An 11,933-nucleotide genomic window follows, 5' to 3' on the forward strand; every position below is an offset into this window, starting at 1 on the left:
TTTACGAAGGGAGTTCAAGATGAGCCCCCAATGCTTCCTCGACGGCTCGCGCATGCAAACCCCCCCCCCCCCCCCCCACATTAATCTGGGGTTTGTTATGAGCAGTCCTTCGTATTCAGCGGCAAGCTTGGAAAATGTGTGCAACTGGCATCTACACGTCCGACTTATCCTTCCAAAATCATGCTTTATCGACCTGATGAAGCATCACGACGAACGAGAATCATGGAAGAATAATCATTATATATTCGAGTGTAGTGGATGGCGCCGCAGGAAGTGGCAGCGGAGGTCTTATAGCTCGTCATCTTTTCATGGACACGCACGAGCCTGTCTGCCATCTTGTTTTCAGATCAAACCGTCCCCAAACCTTCAGTTTGCCACATAATCTCACTGAGGTTGAGCAGCTTGTCGGACATCTGCCTCTTTGCGGCGCCGGCAATTCCTCGCTCGGGATTTGCAAGCTGCTCACTGAAGCAAAGCTCGATCAGTGCCTTGAGCTCATCGTACGTAAATCTTATCCCCTCCTTCTTGTCATCCGCCGCGTCCTTCTTGGCCCTGTCGAGAATCGAGTCCGGTCCAACTTCAAAGAGACCAAAATAGTCAGCGGCGCGAGCGAGATCCACACCCTCTTCGATATTTTTGAGGTTTTGCTGCAGCACCAGGATGTTGAGTTTCATGCGCCCGCAGCCCTTGGCATTCATGGGCGACACCACAGACGCGTTGACGACGAGGTATGAGTTGATGAGTAGCCCAAGGCCGCCCCGTATGAACGACACCTCGCGCTCCCGAAGGTATCGGGTGATGGTTTCGTCGTACTGAACCAGCTCGCTATTAAGGGATAAAATTTGTGGATCTGGCTCCGAGACCTCTTGGTCAAGCAGGTATGGCGCAGTCTCTGGGGAGAGGGCTATTCGCAATGAGTATGCGATACGGCTGCGCACTTCCATGTGAAGCGTCAGGAGGGCCGTGGCAGCGAGCTCTTCATAAGACGATACAATGCCATCGAAAGATCTGGATCAATGCCGGTTAGTGTCATTCGCGAGTCCACATGTTCCAGCATGGGACAACTTACTGGACTGTCTCCTGCGTCATAGGCAGATACACAGGACCTTGCTCGGTTGCCGGCTTGTTCGGGTCATTCAACAATGACCAACGCTTGTTGGCCTTGGGCATATTTGAGCTCGACGAGTCGGCTTCGTTCTTTGTGATATGGCGAAGCCCTAAAACCTTGGTAGCAAGCCATTTCATACTTGTGTAAAGTAGGCATATGGAAGAGATTGTATCTCTATCCGAAATGACGTCGCTGAGCTCAAGCTTTTTCTCGTTGGCGTGCTCTATCAGCAATGCTATTTCCTTCTCCAGCAACTCTGGATCGGGATTGGGGCTATCAGCCATCCAAAGCTGCTTCATAGTCTCGAGGATCTCGCTCGGCTCTGTGGCCATCGTAGCCGATGCTCGTAGTCTTTGGGCCTCACTACCGGCTTGCTCCTCAGTCTTTGCAACTAGTGTTCTATACCAGCGGAAACAGCGGTCGTAGTAACGCATCATCTGGGCAATGATAAGCGTGCTGAGAGCTTGGTCATGTGGGATTGTTCCTAGCATGCGACAAAAGGCTGTGACAATAGCAAAGAAAGACGTCGTGCCCTTGAATACAGGTCGGCGTGCCACCAGACTCCAATCTGGGTCCTGCTGGAACGAGTCGGTCTCGCCAAAGACGGTGTCACTAAGCTTGCCCAGGGTCTCATCCAGCTGTGGCTGAAAGACATTTACTAGGAAGTTGTCGAGGAATGAGGTAAGGGTACTGGTTGCCAGATCTGAACCAGGTGGAACAATGCCCTTCAGTCGTTGGAGGAATACTAATGTCGGAGGCAGCAAAAGACTCATGTTGAAAACGCTCGGCTCGACGAGCGATTTGTGAATCTCGCCATTCTGACGTCCGCTGTCTGGACCTTGGCCATTATTTCGCTTCTCCTGCTGGACGCGACCACCTGCGGCAGCTGAGGATTTCTTGTCACCAGTCTTGTCCGACAAGCCTGGAACTGCTGCACGGATGATTCCGTCCAGCTCTTCATATTCAGTCACAATCTCTGCAGCTTTTGCGTCTGTTTCGGCAAACTTGAACAGATCTTGCCGTAAAGCTTTGCCGTTGGCTGTTGCCCCCGCTTTTGGCTGATTGTACTGGTAGACGTCGGCGTCGGTGGTGACGTAGCTGTGAAGTAAAGAACGAATCTCGTTCTGGTACAAGTTCCATAGCTCTTTGAAGCTGCCTAGAAGGGCGCTGTTGTTCCCAGCACCTTCCCGCCTGATGAGGGCTTTGATGTATTCATGTAGCACGCGCTGACCCTCTGCAATGGCCTCAAACTTTCCGTAAAGCGTCCACAGAAGATCGTATATGACTTCTGCTCGGAGCTGTGTTTCGCGGCTACCATAGACATGTAGCCCATTCGAACTCGAGGAACCACCACGTAGAGAACTTGGGTGCTTCTGGTCCACCTCGTTTACTGTCTCGTTGACGATTGCAAAAAGCTCGACTGGGAGACGCTGCTTTAGGGTATCCATGGCGGTCTCGAGTCGGCCTAGCTTGTTTAGAGATTCGGTCACCAAAGATATATAGTAAAAGGTGTCCGCTTCGGGGTTTCGGGCTGGGTCTTCCTGCACAGCTTTCTCGAGGTCCATGACGTCCAAAACAGCATGGAATGGTGCCATGGTGCTCGTCTCGCCAAAACTCTCATTTGAATGGCCTTGGGTCTTGGCCAAGTACTGCCATCTTTCCTGGCAGTATGGCGACTTGAGATACAAGTGTTCGTGCAGTTCCTCGATAAGAATGTCCATGAGAGCCGTCTCCTGATTTGCCAAATAGCTACGCAAGTCACCCAGAGCACCAATATTGTCCAGCTCAGGCTTCATAAGCTTCCGCATAGCCGTCTGCAGCACCTCAACCGCAGTCAAGAAGCGTTTCTCTGATATCCGCGCTTCGAGCTGATCAGGCACCTGCCTGAGTTCCTCTAGCTCATTAAGCGTCTGCAGTATCTCATCGTACATTTGCGAAGTGTTGTAGAGCTTCTTAAGTTCCGGGTTTGTAACACAAAGGGCGGCCTTGGATGCAGCTAGCGACTCTTTGAGATTGCGCACCTTTTTCTGTGATGACTGTATGCTTCCCTGAATCTTGTGAAACGTACCGATGGAACTGTTGAATCCCTGATGGTAATCGTGGACGATATTCTTTAACGAGTCCTGTAGGTACTGGTGCGTATTTCTAAAGTTTCTATATTCGTGTGCACGTCCGACCGAGCTGGTGTCCAGCAGCTGGAGGGCGAGCTGCACGGGAACACAGTCATTCTGGCACATTGCAGGCCAGTCCTGCTTGATGTGCTCAAGCACCTGGTTGATCTGACGTTCGGCATTCGACTCAGCGACACGCTGCGGTGCCTGTCGTGGAGGGGGCGCGTTGCGGTAGGAAGGGGAAGCGGCGCTCCGTAAGCTCATCGAAGCGGGCGGTGTGCTACTAAAACGGTCGCCGCCATATGTGTCGCCGTACGGGTCATAGTCTTCGCCGCGGTCATTGCGAGAAACGCGGTCTCCTCGGTCTCCGCGATCCATGCGGTCGTACCTGTCACCTCCCCGGTCGCCTCGATCGCCGCGGTCGTCCGAGGGCCGCCCAAAGTTGCCATACCCGTTTCCATTGCGGTATGAACCGCCGCCGTATCTGTTCGCCATGTTATTGCAAAGGCAGTCGGTCAGGTCATTGTTTATGGATGGTCGGGCAGCATGCTGAGTTGCGACTTCAAATCGTGTTGGCGTTTCTAGTATCGTCTAATCTGCATGAGCGCTTTTTCTTCAGCAACAAATTCAATTCACCCAAACGAAGCCAAGGACGCTGTCCTCGATTGTGGGAGCATTGATTATGGATGTCTGAGACTCTGAGACGCTGCAAGCTGAAAGTTGGTCGTCGGGGCGCCCTAACCCTGCACTCCCCATATCAGCCCAACCGCCGACAGTAAAGTGTTTGGACGTGCGGTATTACCTCGCATTGCAAAAGGGCCAACAGGGGTAGGTAGCATCTCAGCTCTAAGTCACGTGTTGCTCATCGATTGTCTGGTGCAGGGTGGGTTGCAGAACTTGCAGCTCCAAGCCGGGCGCCCGTGCCAAAAGTAGCTCCATTGACGAACAAGGGTCCAATTTTTCCGACAAAAACGTGCTATCCAAGTGTTAGACCGCGACAACAGACAAGCAACGCTTGAAGTGCCATTGACATTTCATCTCAGCCAGACACCATGAGCGGGCTGCGTGAGGTGTCCCGGTGCATCCGGCAGCTTCCCAAAACCCCTCTTACAAGACCGGCAGCACCCCAGACTATACTTCGACGATGCGCGTCCTCGCAGGCCGCTGCCGCGCAAGTCGGAACTGCTGCGCCGGCAGTAAGAGCAGAGCTTGATGACCTGGAGCAACGCTCATCACAGAGTGAGGCCAAGTTTGGCGAGGACTACAAGCAGAGGGCGCCGTGGGTTGGGTTGAAGGATAGAAACGCATTGCCTGGCGGAAGGTTGGTTAGCCTCACAGAAGACTCTCAACCAGTCTTCATATAAGCGAAGAACAAAAGGCCAAGGCCGTCATTTCTGGACTCCCATGATGATCTGACCTTCTGTTCCTACTTTGCAGATACCACTACTTTCCCCCTAAGTATGATAGAGGTCCATTGCATCCACTGCAGGTACCCCGTCAGTCGGACCCTACCGCACGAGACTTCGTCCCTGGGCCCTTCAACAACCCTCGACTCCGTCAGACGTACGAGTCCACGATCATGTCCGATTACCTGACACTCGCCTACAACCACATTCCTCCTGGAGAATACACCAAGCCTGTCGACAAGTCACAGTTCCGGAAATGGGAAGGCGACAACCCATACTTTGAAAACCGTCCGCTGCGTCCGCCTCGAGGCTCTGCCCGTTACCGCATCGCTGAGCATGATATCAGTTTTGCCAATGTCCCCGAGATCACCCAGATCACGCTTGCATGCCACGTGCCCGAGTCCAACGCCAACCCGTTGTACCTCTTCACGGCTCGTACCATGTTGCAAACCATCACAGGTGTTGTACCTGAGGTGACCAAGTATAAGAACGCCAATGCTGGCTTTGGTCTCCAAAAGGGCAAGGCTAGCGGTGCAAAGGTGACTTTAAAGGGCAACCAAGCATATGAATGGCTCGACAAGTGCATCCATATTGTTATGCCCCAGATTAAGGAGTGGCCAGGAGTTAAGGGTAGCACCGGTGATAACAAAGGCAACATCGCATGGGGTTTTGAGCCCAAGGATATGGTTCTTTTCCCCGAGATCGAGTCTAACATTTCGGTAAGACTACCTCAAGGCATAAACTTCAGACCCTGTACAGCCAGGCTAAGTACTAACTGAAACCCTGCATAACAGACATTCCCTCCTAAGATGCTTCCTGGATGCCGTGTTTTCATCACCACATCGGCAAGGTCAACAAGGCACGCCCGGCTGCTTCTTCAATCACTTGGCATTCCGTTCTACGGAGCACTCGCCTAAGTGCAATGAAGCCGTTGCAACGAACTGTCTGGTCAAATCTGTTATAGCCAGCTGTATAACACATTCTGTACATTTTGTGTAATGCCCTCTGGAAAAAAAAAAAACTTTAGACACTATGTTCAATTTCCTTGAATCTTCCATGTTTTGAGATGAAATCGTTTGCATGTGAAGCAAGGTATCATTTATCACCCAGAATACGCCAAACGCCGGTCAACCCGCCCAACATGCCGCGCCTATTACTAAAATTCCCAGTCCCTTATGCCTCTATCATTTATCCAAATCTTTCGTTGCGATTGTGTCGTCTTCAAGATTTCTTGGGAATGCCCGCCTTGAGCAGATCGATGACTGCATCTACAGCGTCCATGTTGGTTGCGTCAACCTTGTCCGACTTGCCTCCCTGCTTGCCCACCTCCTCGACTATCACGTCCATAGCCGGCTGGTAGTTTCGGCCAGCTGAGCTCAGGGCATAGACGGCCTTGCGCCTTACATCCTCCCTCTGGTCTTCGGCGGTGGCCAGTTTGACCAGGCTCGGCAGCCCGCCGAGTGCTAATAAGCGTTCCTGGCAGGGCTCGTTGTTCTGAACGGCGGTGCCGATGCACCACGCGGCCATGCGCCGCAGGTCCGGGTGGTCGCTGTCCAGAAGGCCAAGCAGGGGTGTCCAGAGTGAGAGCTTGGAGAGGTTGTTGGCGTTGTCCAGCGACTCAATCAGCTGCTCGAAGTTGTCAAAGGCTATCAACTTGTTGTCGAGCGTGACATCTGGCTCTGTGCTGGTGATGACGTCCATGGCAGCCTTCATCAGCTCGGCTTCTGAGGGACCGCCAAATAGTGCTGCGAGAACCTCCGGGTCAGGGCGCTGTAGCTCCTGCTGCTGGTCTGCTCCTGCGGCCGGCGCACTGCCGTCGGTGTTGGTGTTCTCAATGCTCCATTTCAAGAGGGCGTTCAAGTTTTTGTCTCCCATCTTGATATTCTATGGTATTTTGTGCTTTGTTTTATTTATTCGGGGTTTTGTTCTGTGCTGGTTTGGACAGGCGGATTGGAATGTCGGAGTGGTGTTCAACGCTAGGTTGTCGGAAGCCCCTCTATCAGATTGTCGTTCTTCGCAGACAGTATCAAAAAAGAAAAAAAAAAGTAACTTATATGTGACTGCATAAAGTGGTACGCGACGTGCTTCTATTTTTTCCCTGCAGCTTGCAGCTCTGATGTCGAGTTGCGCGACTCGAGAAGGTTCAAGAAGCTTCGGTCCGGTAACGGTTTAGCGGCCAGTTGAGAAAACATCACTGTGTAAACGGCCATCCACAAGTACCTCCCATACTGCTAGTTTGCCATTGCAATTCAGAATTTCAACTTTAGTCCAGTATCTTTCCTTCGAAGTATGACTTTTGTCTTCGATCGCATACCTTGTTTTGTGCCAGCTGTTTCACAAAACCTTGGTGCTTTTCTGGATTACCGTTGCTTTTTCTCTGTGGTTGCTCTAATCCTTGCTGGCCAAGGTACAATACTAAAGCTTTTATTACCCCGCCATGCCCCTCCATCTTCTTGTCATCCGAAAAGCAATGAGCTTCTTGGGGTATTCTTCAACGTGGGCTCAGTAAACAAAACACCAGGTAACTGAATTTATTTGACAAATGCAGCTGCGGTATAGTCATACCGGTAGGTGCCTTACCTACTTACTATATATTATGGGCTACTGCGCATGGTGGCTGAGCAACAATAAGCTACGACCCTACATAGTTACTCTCCGGTGAGCTCATGAAGGCCCAGCGAGTGAAGATCATACGGATACATAGGTAGGTACCTACCTGTAGATCTGATTTGCTTCATAGATAATTTGTAAGACCGCGCGGTCATGACACGAAAGATGATTTGCTGCCTAGAAGTGGGTTGATTAATCAAAGTATGACATCGCCAAGTCAATATTGAAATTGAAGGCAGATATCTCCTCGGTTGTTGTAAAACCCCCCCCCCCCCCCCCCCAAAAAAAAAAAACCCTGAAGGTATGAGGTAAATATTTGATAGCTTCCATCCTACGCAAGCTTCTATAGGTAGCAAAGGTTGGCAGGTATGCTCTGGAACGCAGCTTCTTCCAACATTGAACTCAGTAATGACAAAGCAATTTGAACCTTTACCCGATACGCAGTTGAATGCACAGTCCGTCAAACTACATGTAAGATAGTGTCGTAGGAATGCTACAACCAGTCATTACCTTTTCAACTGGTCCATGTACCGTAAGACGCGTGTGGGCATTATTAGGCGGAAGATATATGTGGCAACTATATTCTAGTTATAACTGAAGGGGTGTAGAGGCGCTTAGGTATGAGACGACACTCAAACAGTGAACCGGATAGGTAACGTTGTTGCCTTTCTATAATTATCCGTATACGCGCAAGCAGCGGAAATCTGCCAAGTGCAGCAAAATAGGTAGTGACATCAGAACGCCAGGCGGCTTGCATGCGCGAACTTTGACCATGAATTTTGGGAGGGTTCCCCCGCACTGGCGCACAGGCTTGACAGCCCTCCTTTTCTTAGCGCTGCGACGGGTAAGCAAGTTCCTTCTCAAATATTTAGGCTACTCCTATATGGCAGTCAGTGTGCTTGGGTGTAAGACATCAAGATAGACAAGGTAGATACATAGGTAAGGTAGGCACCTCATTAAGGTACTTTACCCAGGTAAGCTACGTTGACCAAGACAAGGTGTCAGGTACCTACCTTACCTATATAAGAAGCTGAAGCTTACGTACAGTACATGCCAGCCGCATGTGCCAGAAGTTCAACGTGCATTCTCATACGACTTGGCACTGTATCTATCACCAGCAAAATCCCTTATTGTCAAGCTCCACCAGGATAATACGTAGTGAACCATGACGGCGGGGGTGGGCAATGAGAGGCGAGCGATTCGGCTTTCTAGCAAGGCCAGGCAGGCAGCCCTCTGACCAATGGAACCCCGTAAATCGGCCAGCACGGACACCCTCCAGTCAGTCCAATGTGACATCCTCTCCTTCCGCCCCCCGGCGCCCACATCCACACAGACCAGCCGGCTCAACCAAATTGACAAGAGGCCAACCTCGCCCTCTAAAATCTACTACGTTCCCATTCAAATCTGTCGTCTGACAACAATCTCTGCTCTACATCTTCAGAAGCATCATTGCTCCGGGAACTGCGCGTCCATTCGACCGACTGCCCTTGTTTGATCCGTCTTTTCTGAGTAATTTCTTCTCAAAAAATACACATTTAAACCGTCACGATGGAAGGTATGTCGTGATGCTTTTACCCACCGCCTTCTCCTGCCGCACACGACAGGGACCAGACAGCTTTGTCCTTCGCCAGCATCATCGCGAAAACGATGGCCCATTGCCTGCGCTTGACCGTGGCCATGTCTTCATGCGCAGAATACTGATTCGATTTTATATTTGCAGAGGAGGTCGCCGCTCTCGTCATCGACAATGGGTAAGCTTTGCATCATGCCTGCAGGCGCTACCAGCCACCAGAAGCTTCACTGAGGCTCCTACTGTTCGGGCGACGAAACGACGCAACCCCCCATCCGCATCGCCTGCGACCTCGACAGCTATCTGAAGGAAACAAACCCGACTCGAACGCCGCGATACTGACAATGTTTTGCGTAGTTCGGGTATGTGCAAGGCCGGTTTCGCCGGTGACGATGCTCCCCGCGCCGTCTTCCGTAAGTGCCCCGCAATTTCCAATATGACAACCGTCAGCTCCCGGTTTGTCGACAGATGTGCTCTGTCGCATCCGCGATACTTGGTCAGAATGAGAGACTGATAATTTTGCGATTAGCGTCCATTGTCGGTCGCCCTCGTCACCATGGGTTAGTACTCCATTTCCCAGGGCCCACATTGGCCAATCCTGCCAAGGCCCTAGCCCCTGGATGATGATATCCATCGCGTCGGCAGAGATCTGACAGTTTGCATAGTATCATGATTGGTATGGGCCAGAAGGACTCTTACGTTGGTGATGAGGCCCAGTCGAAGCGTGGTATCCTCACTTTGCGGTACCCCATCGAGCACGGTGTCGTTACCAACTGGGACGACATGGAGAAGATCTGGCACCACACCTTCTACAACGAGCTGCGTGTGGCTCCCGAGGAGCACCCCGTTCTGTTGACTGAGGCTCCTATCAACCCCAAGTCCAACCGAGAGAAGATGACGCAGATCGTCTTCGAGACCTTCAACGCCCCCGCTTTCTACGTCTCCATCCAGGCCGTTCTGTCGCTTTACGCTTCGGGTCGTACCACTGGTATCGTGCTCGACTCCGGTGACGGTGTTACTCACGTTGTTCCTATTTACGAGGGTTTCTCCTTGCCCCACGCCATTGCCCGTGTCGACATGGCTGGCCGTGACTTGACCGACTACCTGATGAAGATCTTGGCCGAGCGCGGTTACACCTTCTCTACCACTGCCGAGCGAGAAATCGTCCGTGACATCAAGGAGAAGCTCTGCTACGTCGCTCTTGACTTTGAGCAGGAGATCCAGACTGCTGCCCAGAGCTCCAGCTTGGAGAAGTCCTACGAGCTTCCCGACGGACAGGTTATCACCATCGGCAACGAGCGCTTCCGTGCTCCTGAGGCTCTATTCCAGCCTTCAGTCCTGGGTCTTGAGAGCGGTGGTATCCATGTCACCACTTTCAACTCGATCATGAAGTGCGATGTCGACGTCCGAAAGGATCTGTACAACAACATTGTCATGGTAAGTCATTCTAAAGGAGTAAACCATGCTTTCACATGAATAATCTACTGACATGTGGATGATATCTACAGTCTGGTGGTACCACCATGTACCCTGGTCTTTCGGACCGTATGCAGAAGGAGATCACTGCCCTGGCACCGTCGTCGATGAAGGTCAAGATCATTGCTCCCCCCGAGCGCAAGTACTCCGTCTGGATCGGTGGTTCCATTCTCGCCTCGCTCTCGACCTTCCAGCAGATGTGGATCTCGAAGCAGGAGTACGACGAGAGCGGACCTTCCATTGTCCACCGCAAGTGCTTCTAAGGTATGTCAAACTGTCAGATTCAGACGACAATGGGCGTGTTCACATGAGTTTGCGGCTGTTGACTTGTTCCCAAAAAAAATTGGTAGCGCATAATCGTAGCCACCGTTCTTTCAAGTTTCCGACCAACTCGCAGCAATATCGGCGACAAGATAAACCGAGATGTTGGGCTGCTTGCGACTTTGAGAGGCCCATGTCTTCGAAATTTTTTGGCCATGATGTTGGTGTGTTGGGGGGAGGCATGTCTAAAACTGCAGGAAAAGTACGATGGTATTTGTCTTTAAGTAGTTCGGCGTTGTCGCGCGGAGAAACCGGGCAGGCGGACCACGTATTCGGGAGGTTGATGATACAATTTAGCTCTGTTACCCTTCTTAAAGTTGATGATTTCATGTTACTTTCGCGGCCAAATCTACTTGGTCGATACCAGTGGATCAGGCGTCAGGTGCCGTTCTAATTGTAATGCCATCGCTTTACCGGAGTCGCTAGATTTGCAATAAATCAGTCCTTAGGCTTGTCCGTTTCCTCTTTTTCGAGATTCGTTATGGAATCCTCCGCTATAGCGTCTACATTATCGTTGGCCTCTTTATTCTTCTCCGCCTCGAGCTTCCTGTACTTTCTGGCGCTCTTTTTGGCAGCACTGGCCCTCTTCTTCACCTTGTGCGCACCCACAATAGCGGATCGACTCTGGTCACCATTGTTGAGGTCATCTAGCCTCGTGGCCAGAAGTTGCCTGGCTATCTTTCTATTTTGATCCCGGGAACGGGTTTCCTGGCATTTGACGACAATACCGGTAGGGATGTGCTTCAGTTGGACGGCAGAGTTCGTCTTGTTCTACATTATATCAAGGCAGTAAGAACATCAGTAAGCGGACGGGAGAAAAACTTGGGTTTAGGGAAGGATGTCTCCGTTGGGACCGAATCCTTACAATTTTCTGTCCTCCCGGCCCGCTGCCCTTCAGAAATGACTCTTCAATTTCGGTCTCTGGAGGCGGCTTGGGCCGCGAGGGCATCTGTTTCAGGGGAAGCCATGACGTAGTGAAAGTTCGAGCCTGTGGCATGGGGTGAGACCATCCCGATCGCCCGCTGTGGTGGCTGAGAGCTCCGATGCTCTGAGAGAAAGAGACGACCTGCCGACATCTTGCAAAGATGCTGATCATCATGTGCCCTGCTGGTCTTGACATCATGTCCAGGCAGCGCATTCCATGACCTTGGAAGGAGGTCCGGGCGTTTGCTGATCAACAAAGCCTCTAGAGATTGTGGATTGGGTCGACGCGGCAATATGATGGTGACGAGACCGGGTTTAATCGAACAGCCCCGGTCTCCGAAATTCGCAACAAACTTCCTGTCCGTCCCGGCCTACGCGGTCGCGACTGGGCGGACAACGGGCGGGCG

General features: G+C 51.7%; 5 protein-coding genes across 5 annotated transcripts; 2 read left to right on the forward strand and 3 right to left on the reverse strand.

The window, feature by feature from the left end:
* Positions 1-55: 55 nt before the first annotated feature.
* On the reverse strand, positions 56-4,001 carry MGG_03985 (exocyst complex component sec8). The gene is made up of 2 exons (XM_003719820.1): positions 1,070-4,001; positions 56-1,008 (listed from the first exon to the last, which is right to left on the reverse strand). The coding sequence occupies exons 1-2, from the start codon at positions 3,712-3,714 to the stop codon at positions 348-350; spliced, it is 3,306 nt and encodes a 1,101-aa protein (XP_003719868.1). The 5' UTR covers positions 3,715-4,001; the 3' UTR covers positions 56-347.
* Positions 4,002-4,167: 166 nt separating this feature from the next.
* On the forward strand, positions 4,168-5,812 carry MGG_03984 (54S ribosomal protein L7). Its single transcript, XM_003719821.1, has 3 exons — positions 4,168-4,540; positions 4,657-5,344; positions 5,420-5,812. Exons 1-3 carry the CDS (start codon positions 4,272-4,274, stop codon positions 5,540-5,542), a joined length of 1,080 nt encoding a protein of 359 aa, XP_003719869.1. The 5' UTR covers positions 4,168-4,271; the 3' UTR covers positions 5,543-5,812.
* On the reverse strand, positions 5,600-7,485 carry MGG_03983 (hsp70-like protein). Its single transcript, XM_003719822.1, has 2 exons — positions 7,342-7,485; positions 5,600-7,265 (listed from the first exon to the last, which is right to left on the reverse strand). Exon 2 carries the CDS (start codon positions 6,498-6,500, stop codon positions 5,847-5,849), a length of 654 nt encoding a protein of 217 aa, XP_003719870.1. The 5' UTR covers positions 6,501-7,265; positions 7,342-7,485; the 3' UTR covers positions 5,600-5,846.
* A 1,090-nt stretch (positions 7,486-8,575) lies between these two features.
* On the forward strand, positions 8,576-11,056 carry MGG_03982 (actin). The gene is made up of 7 exons (XM_003719823.1): positions 8,576-8,790; positions 8,956-8,986; positions 9,163-9,218; positions 9,335-9,365; positions 9,471-10,242; positions 10,314-10,545; positions 10,632-11,056. The coding sequence occupies exons 1-6, from the start codon at positions 8,784-8,786 to the stop codon at positions 10,542-10,544; spliced, it is 1,128 nt and encodes a 375-aa protein (XP_003719871.1). The 5' UTR covers positions 8,576-8,783; the 3' UTR covers position 10,545; positions 10,632-11,056.
* MGG_03981 (peptidyl-tRNA hydrolase domain-containing protein) lies at positions 10,842-11,887 on the reverse strand. The gene is made up of 2 exons (XM_003719824.1): positions 11,468-11,887; positions 10,842-11,373 (listed from the first exon to the last, which is right to left on the reverse strand). Exons 1-2 carry the CDS (start codon positions 11,738-11,740, stop codon positions 11,041-11,043), a joined length of 606 nt encoding a protein of 201 aa, XP_003719872.1. The 5' UTR covers positions 11,741-11,887; the 3' UTR covers positions 10,842-11,040.
* Positions 11,888-11,933: the final 46 nt, after the last annotated feature.

The sequence above is a fragment of the Pyricularia oryzae genome, chromosome 6, assembly GCF_000002495.2.
Source record: "Pyricularia oryzae 70-15 chromosome 6, whole genome shotgun sequence".
Lineage (NCBI taxonomy): Eukaryota > Fungi > Ascomycota > Sordariomycetes > Magnaporthales > Pyriculariaceae > Pyricularia > Pyricularia oryzae.